At 42.3% G+C, this 19,851-nt stretch overlaps 1 protein-coding gene across 1 annotated transcript in view; it reads right to left on the bottom strand.

Annotated features, from left to right (window-relative positions):
- Nucleotides 1-2,778: 2,778 nt before the first annotated feature.
- VWF (von Willebrand factor) overlaps nucleotides 2,779-19,851 on the bottom strand; it is a 176,714-nt gene continuing 159,641 nt past the window's right edge. The window contains exons 48-52 of the mRNA XM_026679287.2: nucleotides 16,983-17,081; nucleotides 13,558-13,686; nucleotides 11,632-11,671; nucleotides 4,500-4,597; nucleotides 2,779-3,385 (exon numbers count right to left, since the gene is read on the bottom strand). Coding sequence (XP_026535072.2) covers nucleotides 3,197-3,385; nucleotides 4,500-4,597; nucleotides 11,632-11,671; nucleotides 13,558-13,686; nucleotides 16,983-17,081 — 555 coding nt within the window. The 3' untranslated portion in view covers nucleotides 2,779-3,196. The remainder of the gene's footprint in view (nucleotides 3,386-4,499; nucleotides 4,598-11,631; nucleotides 11,672-13,557; nucleotides 13,687-16,982; nucleotides 17,082-19,851) is intronic.

Genomic DNA, 19,851 nt, shown 5'->3' with positions numbered 1-19,851 from the left:
CTGTTTGGTGTGGCTTGGTGGGCGCTTCTCGCATGCGTGCAAAGGGTTTGCTACTGACCGTCTCCTGCAATTCTGCACTCTCCCTGTGTCTTCAACAGCTGACTTTGTGCAATCGGCTGTGCCACGCAAAGAAGCTGAGTTCAAAACCAGGAAATAAAGTCCAGTATAGAGCCGGAGCAGATGGGCGGGCGGGCCTAGCAGCTGATCGTTGGAGCCAACCGGTTTGCTCACAGATGATCCTTGGACCTACTGGTTTGACCCGAACTGGGCTGAACCGGAAGAATACAACCACTGGTTCTACCTGTCAGGAATACCTTGGTCAGATTGAGTGAAGAATGCCGGGATCTGGGAATTGCATCTTCTTGTGTCACCTGCTCTTTGAAACAATACCCCTCCCCCCCAAAAAAATACCCCAAGTGGTCCCACCCTGATGGACTGCTGGAAGGCCTTTAAAAATCTACCTGTTCTTTCATGGAAAGGGTGGTACATTCAGCCATTCCCAGGGGTCTCTCTCTCTCTCTCTATGGTTTGGGTGGCTTGGCTAGAAAAGCACAAGAGACAGATTTAACTGTAATTTGGCTAATCTGCAATTTTTATCATGTAAGCATTAGTGGGATGGATTATTTCTACCTAGCTTTTATTTCTATCAGTGTTTAAACAGTATACATTCCTTCCTACTTCTTATTCCTTCCTTCTTTCCTTCCTTCCTTCCTTCCTTCCTTCCTTCCTTCCTTCCATCCATCCTTCCTTCCTTCCTTCCTTCCATCCTTCTTCCTTCCTTCCTTCCTTCCTTCCTTCCTTCCTTCATCCTTCCTTCCTTCCTTCCTTCCTTCCTTCCTTCCTTCCATCTTCCTTCCTTCCATCCTTCCTTCCTTCCTTCCTTCCTTCCTTCCTTCCTTCCTTCCTTCCTTCCTTCCATCCTTCCTTCCTTCCTTCCATCCTTCCTTCCTTCCTTCCTTCTTCCTTCCTTCCTTCCTCTCTTCCCTCCCTCCAGTGGTGGGATTCAATTTTTTTTATTACTGGTTCTGTGGGCGTGGCTTGGTGGTTGTGGCAGGGGAAGGATACTGCAAAATCCCCATTCCCTCGCAACCCCACTAACCTGCTTTCCAGCTCTGTTCTCCTGTGCAGGGCAACCAAAGAAGGCCAATCAGCTGGGACTCAATGGGAGGCAGGGAATAGATGGGGGCGTGGCCAGTCAGGGGTTGTATTTGCCGGTTCTCCGAACTACTCAAAATTTCCACTACCAGTTCACCAGAACTGGTCAGAACCAGCTGAACATCACCTCTACCTCCCTCCCTCTCTGCCTCCTCCCTCCCTCCCTCCCTCCCTCCCTTTCTTTCTTTCTTTCTTTCTTTCTTTCTTTCTTTCTTTCCTTTCTTTCTTTCTTTCTTTCTTTCTTTCTTTCTTTCTTTCTTTCTTTCTTTTCTTCTTTTTCATGAAAAAGTAAAAAGCTGTCACTCAAGAAAAGGAAATGTGTTATATATTTAATTATTTTTCTCTTTAACTAATAAGGAGTACGTAATATGTAAAAATTATGTTTCTTTCTTTTTAGTGATTTAGCAAGTGGCAAACAATTAACACTAGATGGCAGCAGAGTATTCGGGTTTGGGGATCTCTTTGCTACCTTCCAGTGGCTGTCGATAGTTTTGCAGTCCAGGTATGATTATATCTGGTCTAGATCAGAGGGAATCAGTCCAGACTCAACTGGATGGAAACACTGAAATGGATTTGCAGCAACATGTTTTTGGACAAGTGCTGACCAAAAGATTAGAAAATTTGCCTACATATGAATCCCATCTGCAGAGCCTGGCTTCCCTCCTTTTGCACTTGGATTGAAACTCCCACTGAGAGTAAACCCAAAGTTTTCCACCCACAGATGTGCTCATGTAGTAAAAATGGATGCCAAGTGTCCGAGCATCCAATAATTCCAGGCCGATCGCGCCAAATAAATCATGGCAATTCATTATTCATAAACAAGTCATTAGGACAAACAACTAGCATTGATGAAAAACAATTCGAAATTAAATTGGCATTGGCATGACGGTCATAAATTAAAAATAAATAAATTTAAGTTTAGACAATGCCAGCAGCCCAATGAGATAAGATTTTAGATGTCAAATGCAGAGAAAAAGAACTGCCTTGGCTACCCACTGAAGAGCGTGCAATTTAGGCCGTATCCTGACCTAGGAGGAACATGAAGGTGGAGGTTGCTATCAGGATGAACAGGGCAAGCAGATTCTGTCCTATTGGTCAGGAGTATCCAATGTTGGTGACTTTACGACTTCCTCCTCCTCCTCTTCTCCTTCCCCTCTTCTTCCTCCTCCTCTTCTTCCTCCTTCTCCTTCTCCTTCTGCTCCTTCTGCTCCTTCTCCTCTGCTCCTTCCTCTCCTCTTCCTTTCTTCTTCCTCTTCTTCTTCTTCCTCCTCTTCTTTCTCCTCCTCCTCCCCCTCCTTCTCCCTCTCTTCCCCTTCTCCTCTTCCTCCTCCTTCTCCATTTCTGCTCCTCCTCTTCCTCCTCCTCCTCCTCTTCTTCTTCCTCTCCTCTTCCTCTTCTTCCTCTCCTCTTCCTTTCTTCCTCTTCTCCCTCTTCCTTCTCCTCCCTTTCCTCCTCCTCCTCCTTTAATGAATGAATCAGATATTTGCCTCAGCTCCTGCTGCAAACTACCCCTTGTTCATCCCTGATTCCCAGCTCCATCGGAAGAATTCAACACAAAAATTCAATGGCTTCACATTGTAAGCCTTTTGGGTTGTTTTGGTGGAAAAAAGGCTTTTGAAAGACTCGGGTTTTAATCCACTGTTTTATTGAAGCTTGTAACAGAAGCCGAATAATTCTGATTCGAAAGGTGAGCCAGACTTATTCATTCATCATAAAAGTAACTACTGAAATGAAAAAATATATATATAACTATATGCTGAAACTTTCTATCAGTTCACCACGATGGGAATATCCGTCCTCAGCACTCCTCCAAATAATGTGAATTCTGTGGGCTTTTTCAAAATACGGCACCCCTGAAACAGTCCAAAGTAGAACATCCCAAGTATGTAGTTTCTTCCTTGGCTGCTTACATGGCTTTGATTAGACCACTATCAAAATTCTCTTAATACCCCCCCCCACCAAAAAAAAATTACACTCAGATTGTACATGTTCTGGCATCTGGAGAAAAAAGCTTGACATGCGTCTGCTCCCCATTGGCGAATTACGGCTGGCATTTCCGTGAGAGACATTCACACTCTTGAGCATTAAACACTTGGTGATGAACCAGGGAGCCATTGGTGCAACGCAAGGGGATGAGCATGGTGTTGGTTGTGGTAGCCGAGCAGCAGGTGCAGATGTCTTCAAGGCGGTTCAGGGTTATGTTATAAATGGCTTTGCTGGTACACTTGCCCTGAAAGAAAAAGGCCAAAAGGTTGGAACTTAAAAGTCCTGATTTCACCATGAAAACTGCTGGGAGGATGTAAAAATTACAGACTGTGTCTAGCTGGTGGAAGGAAGAAGATGGCAGGAAGTAGAAGAAGGAGAAGGGGAGAAGAAGGGGGAGAAGAAGAGGAGGAAATGGAGGAGGAGGAGGAGGAGGAAGGGGAAGAAGAAGGAGAAGGAGAAGGAAAAGGAGGAGAGGAAGAGGACAAAGGAGAAGGAGAAGGGGAAGGAGGAGGAGGAGCAGAAAATGGAAGAGGAGGACGAGGAAGAGGAAGAGGAGGAGGAAGGGGAAGAAGAAGGAGGAGGAGAAGGAGAAGGAAAAGGAGAGGAAGGAGAGGAAGAGGACAAAGGAGAAGGAGAAGGGGAAGGAGGAGGAGCAGAAAATGGAGGAGGAGGAGGAAGAGGAGGAAGGGGAAGAAGAAGGAGGAGAAGGAGAAGGAAAAGGAAAAGAAAAAGGAGGAGCGAAAGGAGAGGAAGAAGACAAAGGAGGAGGAGGAGGAGGAGGAGGAGGAGGAGGAGGAGGAGGAGGAGGAGGAGGAGGCGGCGGCAGTGATTGTCTTACATTAACACATTACTGTGTGTGCAGGTCATCCTTGACTTACAACCATTCGTTTGGTGATTGTTCAAAGTTAACAACACCACCGTACTAAGTGACCTGTGAGAGTTTTTCACATTTACAACCGTTGACGCATCCCCATGGCCATGTGATCAAAATCCAGAAGCTTGGCAACTGGCAATGTATTTATGATGGTTGCAGTGTCCCCGGGATCACATGATCCCCTTTTACGACCTTCTGTCAATGAGGAAGCCCAGTTCACTTAATGACCGCATTACTAACTTAACAACTGCAGCAATTCACTGAACACATGCAGCAAGAAAGTTCATAAAATGTGGCAAAACTCAATCGTCTTGCTTAGCAACAGCAATTTTGGGCTCAATTGTGGTCATACGTTGAGGGTTATCTAGAGTTTGGGTATTAATCTGAAGCATAATTTACCGCTCCGTGCAATTAGACACAAGCTCTTTGCAGAATTTTAAAAAAAGTTCTTTGCTTTCATAGGCTCCAGATCAGCAGATCTTACCTCGCAGTAATGGAGATTCAGCTGGTTTTCATTCACACAGTTGTCTACTTTCACAAACTCTAACCTGCCTGTGGTTAGCCTGCACTCTGGCTCGACACCTAAAATGCAAGAGGAAATTTTAGTTGTGTTCCCTTCTACTGCTTATACAAAGAAATAGAGATTTGCACTTCTGGCGAGTAATAAACTATTCCTTTTAACAGTGCATGGATTATTAGTCAGAAGTAATCAGCTTACAGTATTTCAATAATATTACTACTCCTTTAAGAATTATGATCATGAGAAACCTGTTATACAAAAAATATGAACTGTGCAGAAATGGACAAATTAACTGAGCTTAAAAGATAAAGAGACATCAATATTTTATAAGGTGTGGGAGCAATGGTATAACTGGATAGAACAGAGATAGATTAAAGATAGATAGTTATTAACCATAAGTAATAGATAAAATAAGAATGTAATTAATTATGCATAATTTAGTATCTGTAAATAATGTATGGATTATTGACATAAGAGAATCACCACTAATTGCTATTGTTGAGTGATATTTTTTTTTTTTGATGTTTTTAATGTAATAAAAGTTTAATAAAGTATAGTTTAAAAGAAAAAAAGGAACATGAAGGAATTTAAGATAAGCAATTTATAGATTAAATGTATATATTTGCACAAATTATATTTATATTTGTAAATAAGCACAAAAGATAGAAATGTATGAGATTGATGTCACAGAACTGTTAATGTAATGATTATCTTTTTGTTTTTAAAAGACATAAAAGACTAATAAAGTTTATTAAAAAAGTAATTATGATCATGCCAAAATTAGCTCTTGAGACTTGAATACCCTGATTCTACAAAACACCACCCTACTTGGAACAGCTTATATCCTCCGATGCTACCTGAACAGTTCCTAGGTCCTTGGTTAGGACTTAAGCTTTTGAGCTACCAACCAGCCTCAAAGGCTGTGAATCTCACTAAAGATATAATAATAATAATAATAATAATAATAATAATAATAATAATAATAATAATTATAATAATAATTATAATAACAAGAACAACAACAACAACAACAACAACAACAACAACAACAACCAATATTGCTGGTGGCTGTCTAATGTGACTGAGGAGATATCGTGGGTGAAAGAGGCAAATTGCAAATCTTTCAGAAAATATTGCCAATTAAGGGACCATTTATTCCAACAACTTCAGGGAGACAAACGCTGCCAAGAAAATGCTCCAAAGCTTCCTGCCTTGTTCTGCTCATGATTTTCTCCTTCATAGGATGAAGGAAAATGCAAGAACAGACCTGAAAGAACTGGGTAAAAAGGTATGACAGGATCTATAGAGCCTTGGTGGTGCAGTGGTTAGAATGATGTATTGCGGGCTACTTCTGCTGATTGCTGATTGCAATCAGCTCGATCAATGATTGCTAGCAGCTCAGCAGTTTGATCCTGACCAGCTCAAGGTTGACTCAGCCTTCCATCCTTCCGAGGTTGGTAAAATGAGGACTCAGACTTTAGTTGACTTTAGTCTTGTGTAAAGGTTGAGCAAAAATACTGAGAGCATTTGCACCAAGACAAATTCCTTGTGTGTCCAATCACACTTGGCCAATAAAAGAATTCTAATTCTAAACTTTTTGGACTGCAACTTAACACAAAGTTCTGACATCTTCCTGGAAATACAGGGGGAATGGACTTGAGAAAATATCTTACATCTATGCCCTAGACTATACATCTTCTTGGAAAAATACTAAAGCTTTCAGACCAAAATAGAGGAACCATTATGCCCTTAACCAACCAACCAACCAACCAACCAACCAACCAACCATAATAGAGCTGGAAGGGACCTTGGGGATCTTCTAGTCCAACCCTCTGATCACAGGGATGGGATTCTACCAGTTTGCACCTATTCGCTAGAACCGGTTGTTAACATTTTAAGCAGTTAGGAGAACTGGTTGTTAGAAGAAATTACTGGCCTAATCCTGTAAGGAAGGCAGGAAGGAAACATTCTGGTGTTGCTTAAAGAAACTGCCTCTCTGTTAACCCTTATTACATTCTTGGCAGGACTAGACTTCCTGTCTCAGGAACATCTCTGGAGTTTTTTCCCCCTCCTTTGCTGGTACTTTGCTTGTGTGGAGTGACCATTCAAAGTTACAATGGCACTGAAAAAAGTGACTTATGACCATTTTTCACACTTACGACTGCTGCAGCATCTCCACAGTCATGAGAGGCCAGGCGAGGAGATGCGTGCCTTGATGTGAGTGATATTGAGTTGGCCATGCCCAGCCAATAACATGACCACCAAGCCATGCCCACCAACTAAGCCACGCCCACAGAACTGATTGTTAAAATAAATTGAATCCCACCCCTGTCTGCTCAAGTAGGAGATCCTATTGTCAGCCTTGGAAGCCATCTTTCACTAAGAAGCTTCGAGGCTGCCACATTTAGTGCCTGGGAAATTGGGAAATTCTTAGAGAGGCAGAAGATTAAACTCAACAACATTCTTTCACAGAAAGTCAAGGACAAGTTACCCTGCACCTGGAGGGGAATGTCTGGAGGAATGTCTCCAGTTGGGATGACATTTGATTGGACCATGTAATAGATGATGGGTGTAAGGGATGGATCTTTGAATTTCTATTGGGAAAGAAAAACCCAGAACTCTCAGATTCGGGTTTTCCCAGATGTGCCAATATGACTTTTCTAATGAATTCTTACTTGGATGAACTTTGTTTCTGAGTGCTGAATGGAAATGGAGAATTTCATTGGAATGCTGATACCTATATCATTTTAGACAAGTGGCTGTCCAGTCTCTTCTTAAAAACCTCCAGTGATGGAGCACCTAGAACTTCTGGTGGCAAGCTGTTCCACTGGTTGATTGTCCTCCCTGTTAGGAAGTTTCTCCTCAATTCCAGGTTGCTTCTCTCCTTGATTAGTTGCTAATAATTTTTTCGTGTCTGGCCTTCTGATGTTTTGGAAAATAAGCTGACCCCGCCTTCTTTGTGGCAGCCTTGCGTAGTGGGATTGACTCAGCTTGTCCTAAAATCATTCTTGTTTCTTCCTAGTAAAGGCTTCACATTTATTGCTGCAAATGCCAATCTGTCAACAGTTCGATCACCTCCGCTGGGCTCTGCAGCTGCCACCACAATTTTGCACTACAATAAAGTTGCCAAATCCCGGTGCAAAGAATTAGAACCTGTGTCTCTGGCCGCATTGCTGGTGGCGGAGATTTCATTTGCGCATCTTATTTTATCTTATTGCTTGTGGCGGCCCGGATAATTTGAGTCCAGAAGAAATAAATGAAGCTTAATGGAGATTAAAAATGGGCCCAGACTACAAACCCACAGCGACTACAAAATGGGGCTGCAGGTACAATGGACAAAAAGTCCTTTGTGGCACTCAGAAAACAAGATAGAAAAAGGGAAACAATGGATTAGCAACTTGTGCAGCTGTAAACATTTCTCTTAATTCTTTTTTTTTTTCCCCTGTTTTCCCGGATCACATGAAACCTCTTTTAACAAATATGTGAGCAGAGCAGATTTTGTGTAAACAGTGAAAATTCTTTGAAATCTACTGCTTCCCAGCAAACATTCTTCCTTCAGAACACCAAAACACAGGATCTGCGTAGTTCTTCTTAACCAGTTCTGTTTTGCTGGTTTCTATTCTGCCGCATTTTTCTCATGTCAATCAACTTTTTTTTTTCCTGGAGCTTTGCCTATTACTTTCACATCTGCTTTGGGTAGAAAGGTTCTTGGGCATCTTTGCTTAACAATCTTCATGATTTAATGGTGGCAGACAATATTACAAAAGCCTTGTTAATTACCAGTTAACCAGAGAACACCATTCGACCGTGACCTGCTAACTCAAATGCTCCAGACGAGCTCGAATGCGGCAATATCCAGGCAAGCAACCACAAGAATTATCTTGGAGCTGACTTGGGTTTGGTTACAGCAATTACTGGGCCAAGGTTGGGATGCCTCCTGGACAGACCATCTTTTATTTATTGACAGATGAACCGAACAAAAGGAGGGACCAGGGAGAGGCAGAATGGAGGGTGAAGGGCTGCTTGACATTTTGACCTTGTCACAAGGGAGGATTTTCAGGGCTAAACAAATGCCATAATTATCCACCATACAATTTGGCAACCCAAGGTTTTTTTTTAGGGTCACTGAAAACCAAGCTTTGGGGCTGATGGACGAAAGAAGAGTATATGGAGGAAAATCTCTTTTAAGACAGGGAGGCATTTCCCAGATTTTTGACAATCGAGATGCCTTTTCTTGTGGCCTGTTGGCCATGGGCTCTGCCAGCAACCAAATCAGAGGAGGAGGAGGAGGTGTGGGGAGTCAGGGTCAGCATCACGGCAACCCGAGAGCTCCAAGGGGGAAGAGGGAAAGGAGCTGGCAGAGAGAGAGAGAGGGAGAGACAGAGAGAGAGGCGGAGCCTGGCCCATCCATCAGCCCTCTGATGGAGAGTCAACAGCCCCCAGGTCTGGAGGTGGCTGATGAGGAAGAGGAGGAACAGCTGAGCCCAGTGCCTGATGCACAGATGCACAGAAGGCAGAGGAGAGGAGAGCAGTGGAAATCTGTGGGCCAGTCCTTGGGATGGAAGAGCCATCGCTGCTCGTGAAGCCCCACCCTAGCTTTGGGGATAAAAGGCAGGGGGTGGAGATGAATAGATGTGGCAGACAACTGTTCATCTCCCAGCCAGATGGACTTGTTAGCCTGCGTTGAGAGAGAAACTTTTTGACTCCCTTGCCTTGCAACTACCAAGTCTACCTGGACCAAACCATTGACTGAGAACAGACACCTTGCCAAGGCTCCTGCTGACAACAGGCATCCATATCAATGATGTAAAAGCTCAGCATGACCAGATTAGTCTCTGAGGAGAGACTGCTGAGTTGAATTGCTCAGCCCAATTAGAGGCAGAGAGGAAAAAGTAACAATAGAAGAGAATATTTGTAGGTCAGGATTGAACTATGAGATCCTTGGGGATCCCTGAGTTTGTTGGTTTTCTTGGAGACACTTCACTATCAAACTAGGTACCATTATCATTACCACAGTAGGTAACATCATTAGCACTGGTGATGTTACCAAGTTTGGTAAGGAAACATCTACAAGGAAACCACCAAGCTCAGAGATTACCAAGGACCCCACAGGAAATAAGGAAGGAAGCGCCTCATCCAGAGAAACAGCAAGAAACATCCATTGTGGGTGTCTACTCTGGATGCACAGATGCTTTGATAGTTTGATTTATTAGGTACATTTGATTTCCCACACATATTGTGGGAATTGCTAGGTATAAGGACACCCTTCTAGAATTAGAAGGGATGATTAAGACCTCTGTACCCAGGGCTAAATTCATTGCTGGAACCCAAAGAAAAACCTTCTTGGTTGGTTAGCATCAAGATGGATGTCATGATGTTGACAGTGTGCCCAACCTTCATAACAATGCACCTGTCAACTCATAAAATATTTCTCTGGTCTTTTTAGAGTTGACAACAGAAAGGGAGGAGGGAAGCAGTTCAGCAGCTTGCAAAACCGAAACTGCATTCCATACATAGTTTTTCAAAGATAGTAACTAGGTGACTGAAGTTTCTGCTGTGCAAAATTCTAACTGGAGAGCATGATTGATGACTCTTGGCTAGGCATGTGTCCCATTGGAGAATATGAATTATGATACACCCAGGAGGGTGGGGAGAAAACAGGGTCAAGGGTGACAATGAATGATGTGCCTCAGAGTCAGCTACACCCAGGTAGTGCCTGCATGTTTACTCCTAATAAATCATCTTTTTAAGTTTTGGAAGTTTGGCTCGAGACTCGTGATTTAAAGGAGGGTAACTGCCGGAATCCTGATAGCTAGCCAACTCTGAGACACGTAAGTCATTGTCACCTTGAGTTTCGCTGAACACTTCAGCGAGGTCCTTCTATTCGATGGTGAGGAAGGTCTACTCCAACTCCCTGGGCAACTGGTAAAGACATCTAAAGGAAAAATAAGTGGCACAGGATGGGTCATTGTTATGTCTCACCTGTATCCACAGGTGAGCAATCAAAATTCTAAAGTTCCAAAAATATAAGCAACCAAAAACAAACCCCAACAAAGATAACTGCTGAGGTTTTCCAGTCCTCAGCAGTAGTTCTGAAATCTGTTTGGCAATCCTGAAGTGCCTATAAATCACAATGCCTCAGATAATCTTCACAGTACTTTCGCTCTAACAAGACACTTTGCTTCTGGCAAATTTCTCAAGCCAATCCGTTTCCTTTTATCCCCTAAGGGGGCTTGTTAGTCTCATTAATTAATCACTGGCTTGACGCTTCTTTCCCAATTGAGATTGACGTCTCAATCTCCGTCTATTTCTCACGTCAAGCCAGGATCCCGCAAAGTCCTCCTCCTCACTTGAAACCTCTTGCACGTTTTCCTGATTATCTGTTACCGGCTGCTGCGTAATCAGAGAGGGAGATTCGGGGGAGGGAGAGGACTCCGACACCTTCAATAAATTAGGTTCGTCTCTCATAGCTAAGTCCACTTCCTCATCCTGGCTACCTTCAAAATCACTTAATAATGCAGGTTCAAATCTCAGTGCCAGATCTTCTTCACTCGAGCTCATATCTGCTGACGGACCAGAATCAAATCCCAGAGTCACAACAGGTCATTATGCAAACTCTATCCTGTATTTGTAGATGATGCTCTTAAATTCAAAAGGGCAAAGATTGCATTATGCCATTACAACTAGTGGTGAAATGCTACTGGTTCGGCCCAGCTTCGAGGATCAGCTGAGAGGAGGAAGAAGAGAAAAGTGCAGGATCGGCCCCTCCCACCCAACCCCTGCGCTTTTCTCTTCTTTATTCTCTCAGCTGATTGGTGCGGCAGAGCCTCAGCTGGTGTTTGGAAAGCTGTGAGCGCATGCACGAAGTGCGCGACGGCCGAACCGGTAAAGAAACTGGTAGAATCCCATCACTGATTACAACAGGCATGTTGTCCTTCTGGCATCATTGTGGCTAAGAAGCAGAGACATGATCCAGTAATGTTATTTTCACGCTTCTCTTTTCATATTGCAGCCGCATACCTATTCAGAAATATGTGGCAATCTTATAGGAGAGGAAGGAGGGGTGTTTTTTTGGGGGGGGTGTGGGGGTACTTACATGTTTCACAGCAGGTATTGCCAAGTTTTGTCACTTTACCCTAGAGAAGAAGACAGCAACACATCAATTAAGACAAATAGACACAGGTGTCCATGTCTAAAACTCTCTTAATGCAAATTTTAACCAATAACGTTTGGTTATTTTTAACATTTCTATGCTATTTGATTCTAGTGGCTCTGAGACTTGACCAAGAGAGTCAGCCAGCCTTCCTTCCTTCCTTCCTTCCTTCCTTCCTTCCTTCCTTCCTTCCTTCCTTCCTTCCTTCCTTCCTTCCTTCCTTCCTTCCTTCCTTTCTTTCCTTCCTTTCCTTCCTTCCTCTCTCCCTCCCCCCTCTCTCTCACACACACAGACACTGCTAAAAGATATCAAGGCTGGAAGCTTATTGAAGGAATCATGGGATATTTGCACAATATTTTTTTCAGAATGTAGAATTCATCAAACTTAATGACAACCAATTTAATGACAACCAAACCTTTCTGCGGTTAGTCATTAAAATGGCCATAAGAGCAAAAAGAAAAAAAAAGGTATGAAAATAAAACCCATGATAGGTTCATCCCCTCTGCTCTTGTTTTTCCTGATCTGGTAGGGATAATATTTTGGAAGCTGCTTACAAATGCCATAACATTTTGATTGAAAAAAACAACATTTTAGGCAGAAGAAGACACAGTTGTGCTCCACTGGAAATCACAGGGAATTTCGAGAAAATCAGCCTTATCCCCTTTTAAATAATCAAAAAATAAAAAGGATTAAATTTGGCAAAAACAATACTTTGGGTAGAAGCCATTGTAAACAACAGAAACTGAGAAATCCATTTTGGATATTGAACATAGATGTTCTCTCTTTATTCCTTATAGCTTTGAAACTGCAGAGTAAAAGACATGCTCCCAACTGCAGTGACAAAGATACCAAGGAAGGAGAACTTCAGATTAGACCAAATGGAATCGATTTTTATCTGACCCAAATTACATTCAGATGCATTCTTTGCTCTGTTAAAGAAAAGCATGCCTTTCAGAATATAATTCCAGCAAAGTCGCAAAGTGTGTTGATTCTGCAAACAAGCAAAGCCATGAGAAATGAGGCACACATCTCTCCAAGAAATGAATAACCCTCATCTCCCTCTTCCCTTTCATGCCTCACTCTTCCTCTCTCTGTCAATGTTTAGAACCACAGTGTCCTCAGAGCAGAAATCTCCTTCATTTATATCTGCAAAGATTCTCAGTCATCCAGGTCATTCTTGTTTTTTCTTTTGAAGACATTTTGCTTCTCATCCAGGAAGCTTCTTCGGCTCTGACAGGATGGTGGGGAATGGAAGGATTGATACTCCTTGATGGTCATCTGCATCCTTTTTAGAGGGTCGTTGAGGCTGCTTGGAGGTTTATCTGTGCCCTCAGGGTCTCCCAAGTGGGGCTCCTGGTTCCTGTAGTCTGCAATTTTCCCTCTGGAAATCTATTCCTACTCCCACACCATTCAAAAGGGTGTTCATCCCAAATTGTAAATCTAAAAGTCTGTAGAGATTCTTTGAAATCCCCCCTTTGAATGGTGTGGGAGTAGAAATGGACTTCCAGAGGAAGTCTACAGTTCCTGCAGACTACAGGAACCAAGAGCACCACTCAGATGACCCTGAGGACACAGATACACCTCCAAGTGGCCTCAACAACCCTCTAAAAGGATGCAAATGACCAGCTGTCTGCAAGGAATATAAATCCTTCCATTCCCCATTATCCTGCCAGAGCTGAAGAAGCTTTTTGGATGAGAAGCAAAACGTCTTCAAAAGAAAAAAAACAAACAGAAAGTCCAGTTGCCTCCTGAAAAGTGCACCTATGGGACTGTTTCGTTTATGATGCTCCATAAAGCACAAACTGAACACATCGCTACAACCAATACCATTTTAAAATGCATCCCAGAAGAGGTAGATTCCATACTTACTCCTTCAGCTAAGCATTTCTTGGAATCAAATGGAGGGCAACCTGTGATCTTCCTCTCCCAAATGAAGTCTCCTTTCCGGTTCACCTTGCAAAAATGATTGTCGCATCCATCTTGGATTGTTTCGTTTGGCTGTAAAAGATCCATTTTTCGTTGTTGTTGCAGTGAGATTGTAATTGGCCAAAGGCACCCAGGAAAATCCCAAGCCCAGTTGACAAATTTACAAAAAAGCACATTTCTTCTGCAGCCGGCAAGGCTGGCAAGGCTTTCCCGAAGGCCTCTGTAGCTGATAACAAAGCTCTGGATCGATCCAGAGGCCTTCGGGAAAGCCTTGCTGGCTGCAGAAGAAGAAGTTTCTGAAGGCCTCTGACAGCAAAAAGGAGGCTGGGGGCAATGCACGCAAGTGAGATTAGTCAGTGGATGACGTCCCCCGAAAATCATCTTGGTTGCTCTTCTCTGCATTATTTCCAGAGTCTCAATATCTTTTTTACAGCATGGCAACCAAAACTGGATGCAGCATTCCAAGTGTGACCTTGCCAAGGCCTTATAAAGTGGTATTAACACTTCATGTGATCTTGATTCTATCCCTCCATTTATGCAGCCTAGAACTGTGTTGGCTTTTTTGGCAGCTGCAGCACACGGCTGGCTCATATTTAAGTGATTGTCCGCTAGGACTCCAAGATCCCTCTCACAGTTACTACTATTGAGCAAGGTACCACATATACTGTACCTGTGCATTTTGTTTGAGTGATGCTCTCCAGCTGCATACAGATGGCATGCATAAAGAGCAAGAACAAATTGGGTTTCAGGAAAGCATCTTTAATGCCAGTCAGAAGTAAAAGCATAATGTTGAAATCTGTAAAAGTTCCTAGGCAGACTTAAGAGCCAGATGATTAAATCAGAGTCTCTTGAAAAATATTTCCTTCCCACGGCCTTCACCTCTAGGTCAACCATCTGGGCCAGGCCTGATGGTTGGGAGCGGAGAACACTTCCATCTCAGATGCCTCTTTTCCCTCACAGTAAAATAAAAATTAAAAGCGTAACGAAATCTCCATAAAAGTGAATTATTTGCACCATAAAGTACAGTGTGAAAATGTCAGCCTCTCTTCTCAGATTTAGTCATTTCACAAGATTCCAGCTGTGGCCATCACAAAAGACATTCGTGAGGTCGCATCTTAGGTTGCCAGCCGTCCTCATAAAATAGAAGAAAGTGGGTTTTTTTTTTAAAAAAAAAATCTATTTTTTTCTATTATCGCAAAAGCGTGCCTTCTTTTTATGATCTGGTCCATCAATACATTTATCTCCTCAAGGCCTTTCTCCAAGGGCCTCAGGTAGTTGACATGAATATGAAGGCCTACTATTCCTTCTCTCTTTAGATTGTGTTCTCCTTTGCACAAAAGTGGAAAAATAACCCTGTTTTTCCATTTCTTCTACATATTTGTCTAGGAAAAGAAAATACTAGGTGCACCCTCTCTCTGGAGGATCTCAAGAGGAAATTTACTTTTTCCATTTGAGGCAGGTCTCTCAGGAGAAAAGGCTGTGGAAATGCTGTTCTGTGTGAAGTTCGGGAAACAGCAAAGATTCATTATCTATGTTGGCAGAAACAAGACTACTTTATGCACAAAATGGGGAAGGAGGCTTCAATTCCAAACAATGGATGAATGGTTGCAAAAGCAGATAGAGCTAGCAGAGATGGTTAAATTGACTGCTTTGGTCAAAGAAGAAAAAGAAAAAAACCACAAGTACTTTTGTTTCTACTTGGAAACCGCTTCTGGACTTTGTGCTTGAGGTGGAAAAAAAATGAAAATTTCAATTTTGGGGTTTGTGCTGTCCCAGCCAGTCTATGGGAATTTGATGGTTACTTAGGAATTATGAGCTGTCCCCTTAAGGGAATGCATCATGGTAAATGTAGTTAAAGGTATCCTGGGAAATGTAGTTCATGTCACGTGGCCACATCTGTAATCCCGATTGGTCACTACTTTGACCCTCAATGGGTTGGGGGAGTTTCCTCATTTTTGCCTGAACTCCCTAAGTCATGGAAGCTGCTTTCTATCGCTACGAGATGGGTTAGGAGATAATCATCTTTTACTACAAGACAGATATGCAAAGGATTGGTCATTAAAGAAGAACTTTGTCACAAATGTGAGTTATGAGGATACCTGATGACCCAATAAATGTACTTTGTTATGGACGTCTTGTTGAGTTTATCTATCTGCATCTGCACAGCTTAAAAATCCACTACTGTGCAGAAGACAGAAAAGTAAAAGATGATTATCTCCTAACCCATCTCGTAGCGATAGAAAGCAACTGCCATGAGTTAGGGAGTTCAGGCAAAAATGAGGAAACTCCCCCAACCCATTGAGGGTCAAATTCGTGACCAATCGGGATTACAGTTGTGGCCACGTGACATGAATTATATTTCCCAGGATACCTTTAACTACATTTACCATGATGCATTCCCTTAAGGGGACAGCTCATAATTCCTAAGTAACTATCAAATCCCCATAGACTGGCTGGGATAGCAGAGGGTTTAACGGATTCCATAGACCTATTGTTATAAAAATGGCTTTAACAGTTTACATAATAGTATAAACTATTATGTAAAAATAAAAAGTTGTGCTCTGATGTTGCTATCTTATTCTTCAGCACCCTTCCTTCCAAAGAGAGTTGGAAGCCAATGCCTTTTTTTGTTTTCTCCTTCTTCTCTATGCTTTTCCCTTCCCTTTTCCCTCCTGTATTTTTCTTATTATTTGCTTTTGTATTTTAGACTATAAACCAGGGGTCCTCAAACTTGGCAACTTTAAGACTTGTGGACTTCAACTCCCAGAATTTATTGTGCCCCTGTTGGAATCTGATTCCGAGGGAGAGGCCGAGCAGCTGACAGGGAGTGAGAGTGCGGCTCCATTGGCTGTGGAGGAAACTGGGGAAGGGCAAAGTCCGGCTGGGCAGAGCAGGGAAGAGGTAGAGCAAGGCAGAGGGAATTCAGAGGAAGATCCAGGCCCATCCCCTCTTCATCCTAGAGCACGCAGGGAGGAACGGAGAAGGGAGCAATGTGGGTGGCATGGCTCACGGGGGAGGAAAGGGCCCTGATTCCCTCCATTAGTTGCAGCTGGGAACACAGTGTTTAAAAAGGGAGATTGCGCACAGCAACTCATTGGAAGTGAATCGTGAGTTATCTTTGTTTGTCAAGGCTTATCTGGGTTCCTAGCATCTTCCCAACTGAGTGTGTTTTGTTGGCCTTTGAAGTCTGCAATTCCTTATCCTGCCTGTCCAGTTAATTGCTGCAGTGTGGTTTGTGTGGATTTTTATTTACAGTATATATGTAGTTTGTTTTTGGACTGAATTTCCTCATCTTAAAGACTGTTTTGGGGAGAGTTTTTTCTCCAGCCGGATATATAAATTAGGAAATAGATGTTAACGCTACTGACCTTCAGATACAAAATGGTTCCATCCCTCAGCTGTATGTCGCACCGAGTTGGCAAACATTTCCCGCAGCAGGAACCAGAGGTTTTCTCCATCTGGTAATTCTGCAAACCCAAGATTAACACCCAAAGTGAATTTTAAGCATTGATAAACACTTTGCCTTTAACCTCAGAGTAACAGAGTTGGAAGGGATAACACTCACGCATCATCACAAAATCTCCAGAACCGTAAAGCCTACAAACTGGAAATTGGCATGTATGTTCTTCTTGGCTTCTAGGTGCTCACTAAAAAAGGATTTTTTGAAATGACCATCAGAGCATTAGTATTTCCTATATTATTATTAACACGTTCTGATGCTAAGCAGTGCTACTCCCCCTCCCCAACTGAAAAGAAATCTGTTCCAAATGCAAAACACAAGAGGAGAGGAGTTTCAGTTTTGGTTTTACTTTCATAGCACCAAGCAGCTTTAGTGTTGTACCTTATGATTCTTGATTCTTGATGAATGTATCTTTTCTTTTATGTATACTGAGAGTATTTGCACCAAGACAAATTCCTTGTGTGTCCAATCACACTTGGCCAAAAAGGAATTCTATCTATTCTATCTAGTACAGAACATTTGAGCTAAGCCACGCCCAGGCTCCTTGCTGTCTCCTTCTTGCTTACACAGCAAATACTCTTTCAGTTTCTCAACTCTCTCAGACACTGACAGGATGCTAGCCAGATGAATACCGATGGATGCTGGTAAGCAGAGGCAGAATTTTTTCCCCTTATTTTCCTCCCAAAAAAACTAAGCCCGACCACATAGTTTCATAGCAAAGCATGGGTATCGAGCTAATATATATATATATCAAAGTTTTGTTTACAGTAGTTTCATTGTTATAAGCGTCTTGCTTGCATTTTCCTTTAATATTACATATTGCAAAATCTGAAAAAAATACAGACTATCAACAGATCATGATATCAGCTTTCTTCTTATTCTGGATTGTTTTGCGGATCTTTCTGAAGGAGAATTCATATATACTTTTTTAAAACAAATTCTTGTTTACTGCAGTTTCATCTTTGTAGGTGTCACACTTGCATTTTCCTTTAATATTACACATTGCAAATATCTGAAACAATATGTGACTATAGGCAGACAACGATATTCTCATATTTGTATTAGGAAAGTACAGAAGAGTCAAGTTTGCTTTGAAAAGGAAAGCTGAGGAATTAAGTGTAATTACAGTCCCGTTTCTCCGAGCCTGGTTTCCCCACACGCAATCTGCCACTCATCCAGCAGGTCCTTAAGGAGAGTGGCAGAGTTTCGTGTCAATGGTACATCTCCCATGGGAACTTCTGATCCCAGCTGAAGACATCCCACATCCTCTTTCTTGACAACTACTTGTTGCAGATAATAATCAGTGTAGGATCCTCTCTGCCGAAACATTTTTGCAATGATGGCATGAAAAACTGGCCCTAATTTTTTCACTGTCCTCTATCAGCATGTAATAATTGGGAGGAGAGCAAGGTTGTATTCCCTTGTCCTTCTTCTCTTTTCATCCAGAGATTTGGACTTAGGAAATGAGGATTGATTAATTCATAGGAACTTTCCTCGCACCCAACTGTATCTTTTAATAACTGCTTCTGTGATGTTACAATAACAAAACAGAAAAATAAAGGTAAAGATTTCCCCGTCCAGTCACGTCTGACTCTACAGCAGGGGTCCTCAAACTTGGTAAGTTTAAGACTTGTGGACTTCAACTCCCAGAATTCCGCCTCCAGTCATGTTAGCTCAGGAATTCTGGGAGTTGAAGTCCACAAGTCTTAAACTTGCCAAGTTTGAAGACCCTTGCTCTACAGGGTAGTGTTCATTTCCTAGCTGAGGGAGCCACCCTTTTCCAAAGATTTTTCCATGGTCTATGTGGCCAGAATGACTGTACAGCGAGGCGCATAGAATAATGTTACCTTCCCACCAAAGTGGCACCTATTTATCTACTCGCATTTGCATGCTTTTGAACTGCTAGGTTGGCAGAAGCTGAGGCAAGGAACAGAAGCTCACCCCCGCCATGTGCTTGGGTCTTGAACTGCCAACCTTTCAGTTTAGCAGAGATGGCCAAACGGACTGCTTTGATCAAAGGAAAATATATATATAATTGCTACTTGGAAACCACTTCTGGATTTTATGCTTGAAGTGGGAAAAAAAACCCGAAAGTTTGACTTTGGGTTTTGCCGATTAATAGGTTTGCTGTTAGAGAAATGGCTAGTTTATATTATTATGTAAGAGTAAAAAGTCGAGGTTTGATGCTATTATCTTATTCTACTGCATCAAAGGGAGTCAGAAGTCAATGCATTTTCTTGCTTCTTTATTTTTATCCCTTCCCTTTTTCCTCCCTTATTTTCCTATTTATTGTCTTGCATTTTTGTATTTTGTATTAAATAATACAGTGATCCCCAACCTTTTTGACGCCGCGGCCCAGTACCGGCATCAGCTGGATAAATATATAAAGAGAATGCTAACTTTTCAGTTGACAAGCCCAGAGTTTTAACTGCTAGGCCACCATGCCTTTTAACAAAAGAGAGGATCAAGTCGAAAATCAAAAGGTGGCTACAATCTCTTGTCACTTGCCTAATGTGGGAAAGACAGTGTGGAGTGGTGCTAAGAGCATTGGATTAGGAGAGGGGAAACTCAGTTTTAAATTTCACGGAGACCCAGTCTCTCAGCTTAACCCAGGAATGGAATAAATGCAGGATTAAGTGGCAAAGTTCCACGAGATCTGAAAAGTAAACAGCACAAATATGGAGAGTTTTTATCTTTTTTCTTCTTGATCTTTTTTAAAAACCCAAATCAGAAACCAGGAACAAAAGGCCTGTGACAAAACTAACGTAAATAATGAC

The sequence above is a fragment of the Notechis scutatus genome, chromosome 6, assembly GCF_049901735.1.
Source record: "Notechis scutatus isolate UNSWTSFEM ecotype Mainland chromosome 6, rNotScu1.2, whole genome shotgun sequence".
Classification (NCBI taxonomy): Eukaryota; Metazoa; Chordata; class Lepidosauria; order Squamata; family Elapidae; genus Notechis; species Notechis scutatus.
This window is presented reverse-complemented; position numbering and strand designations above follow the sequence as displayed.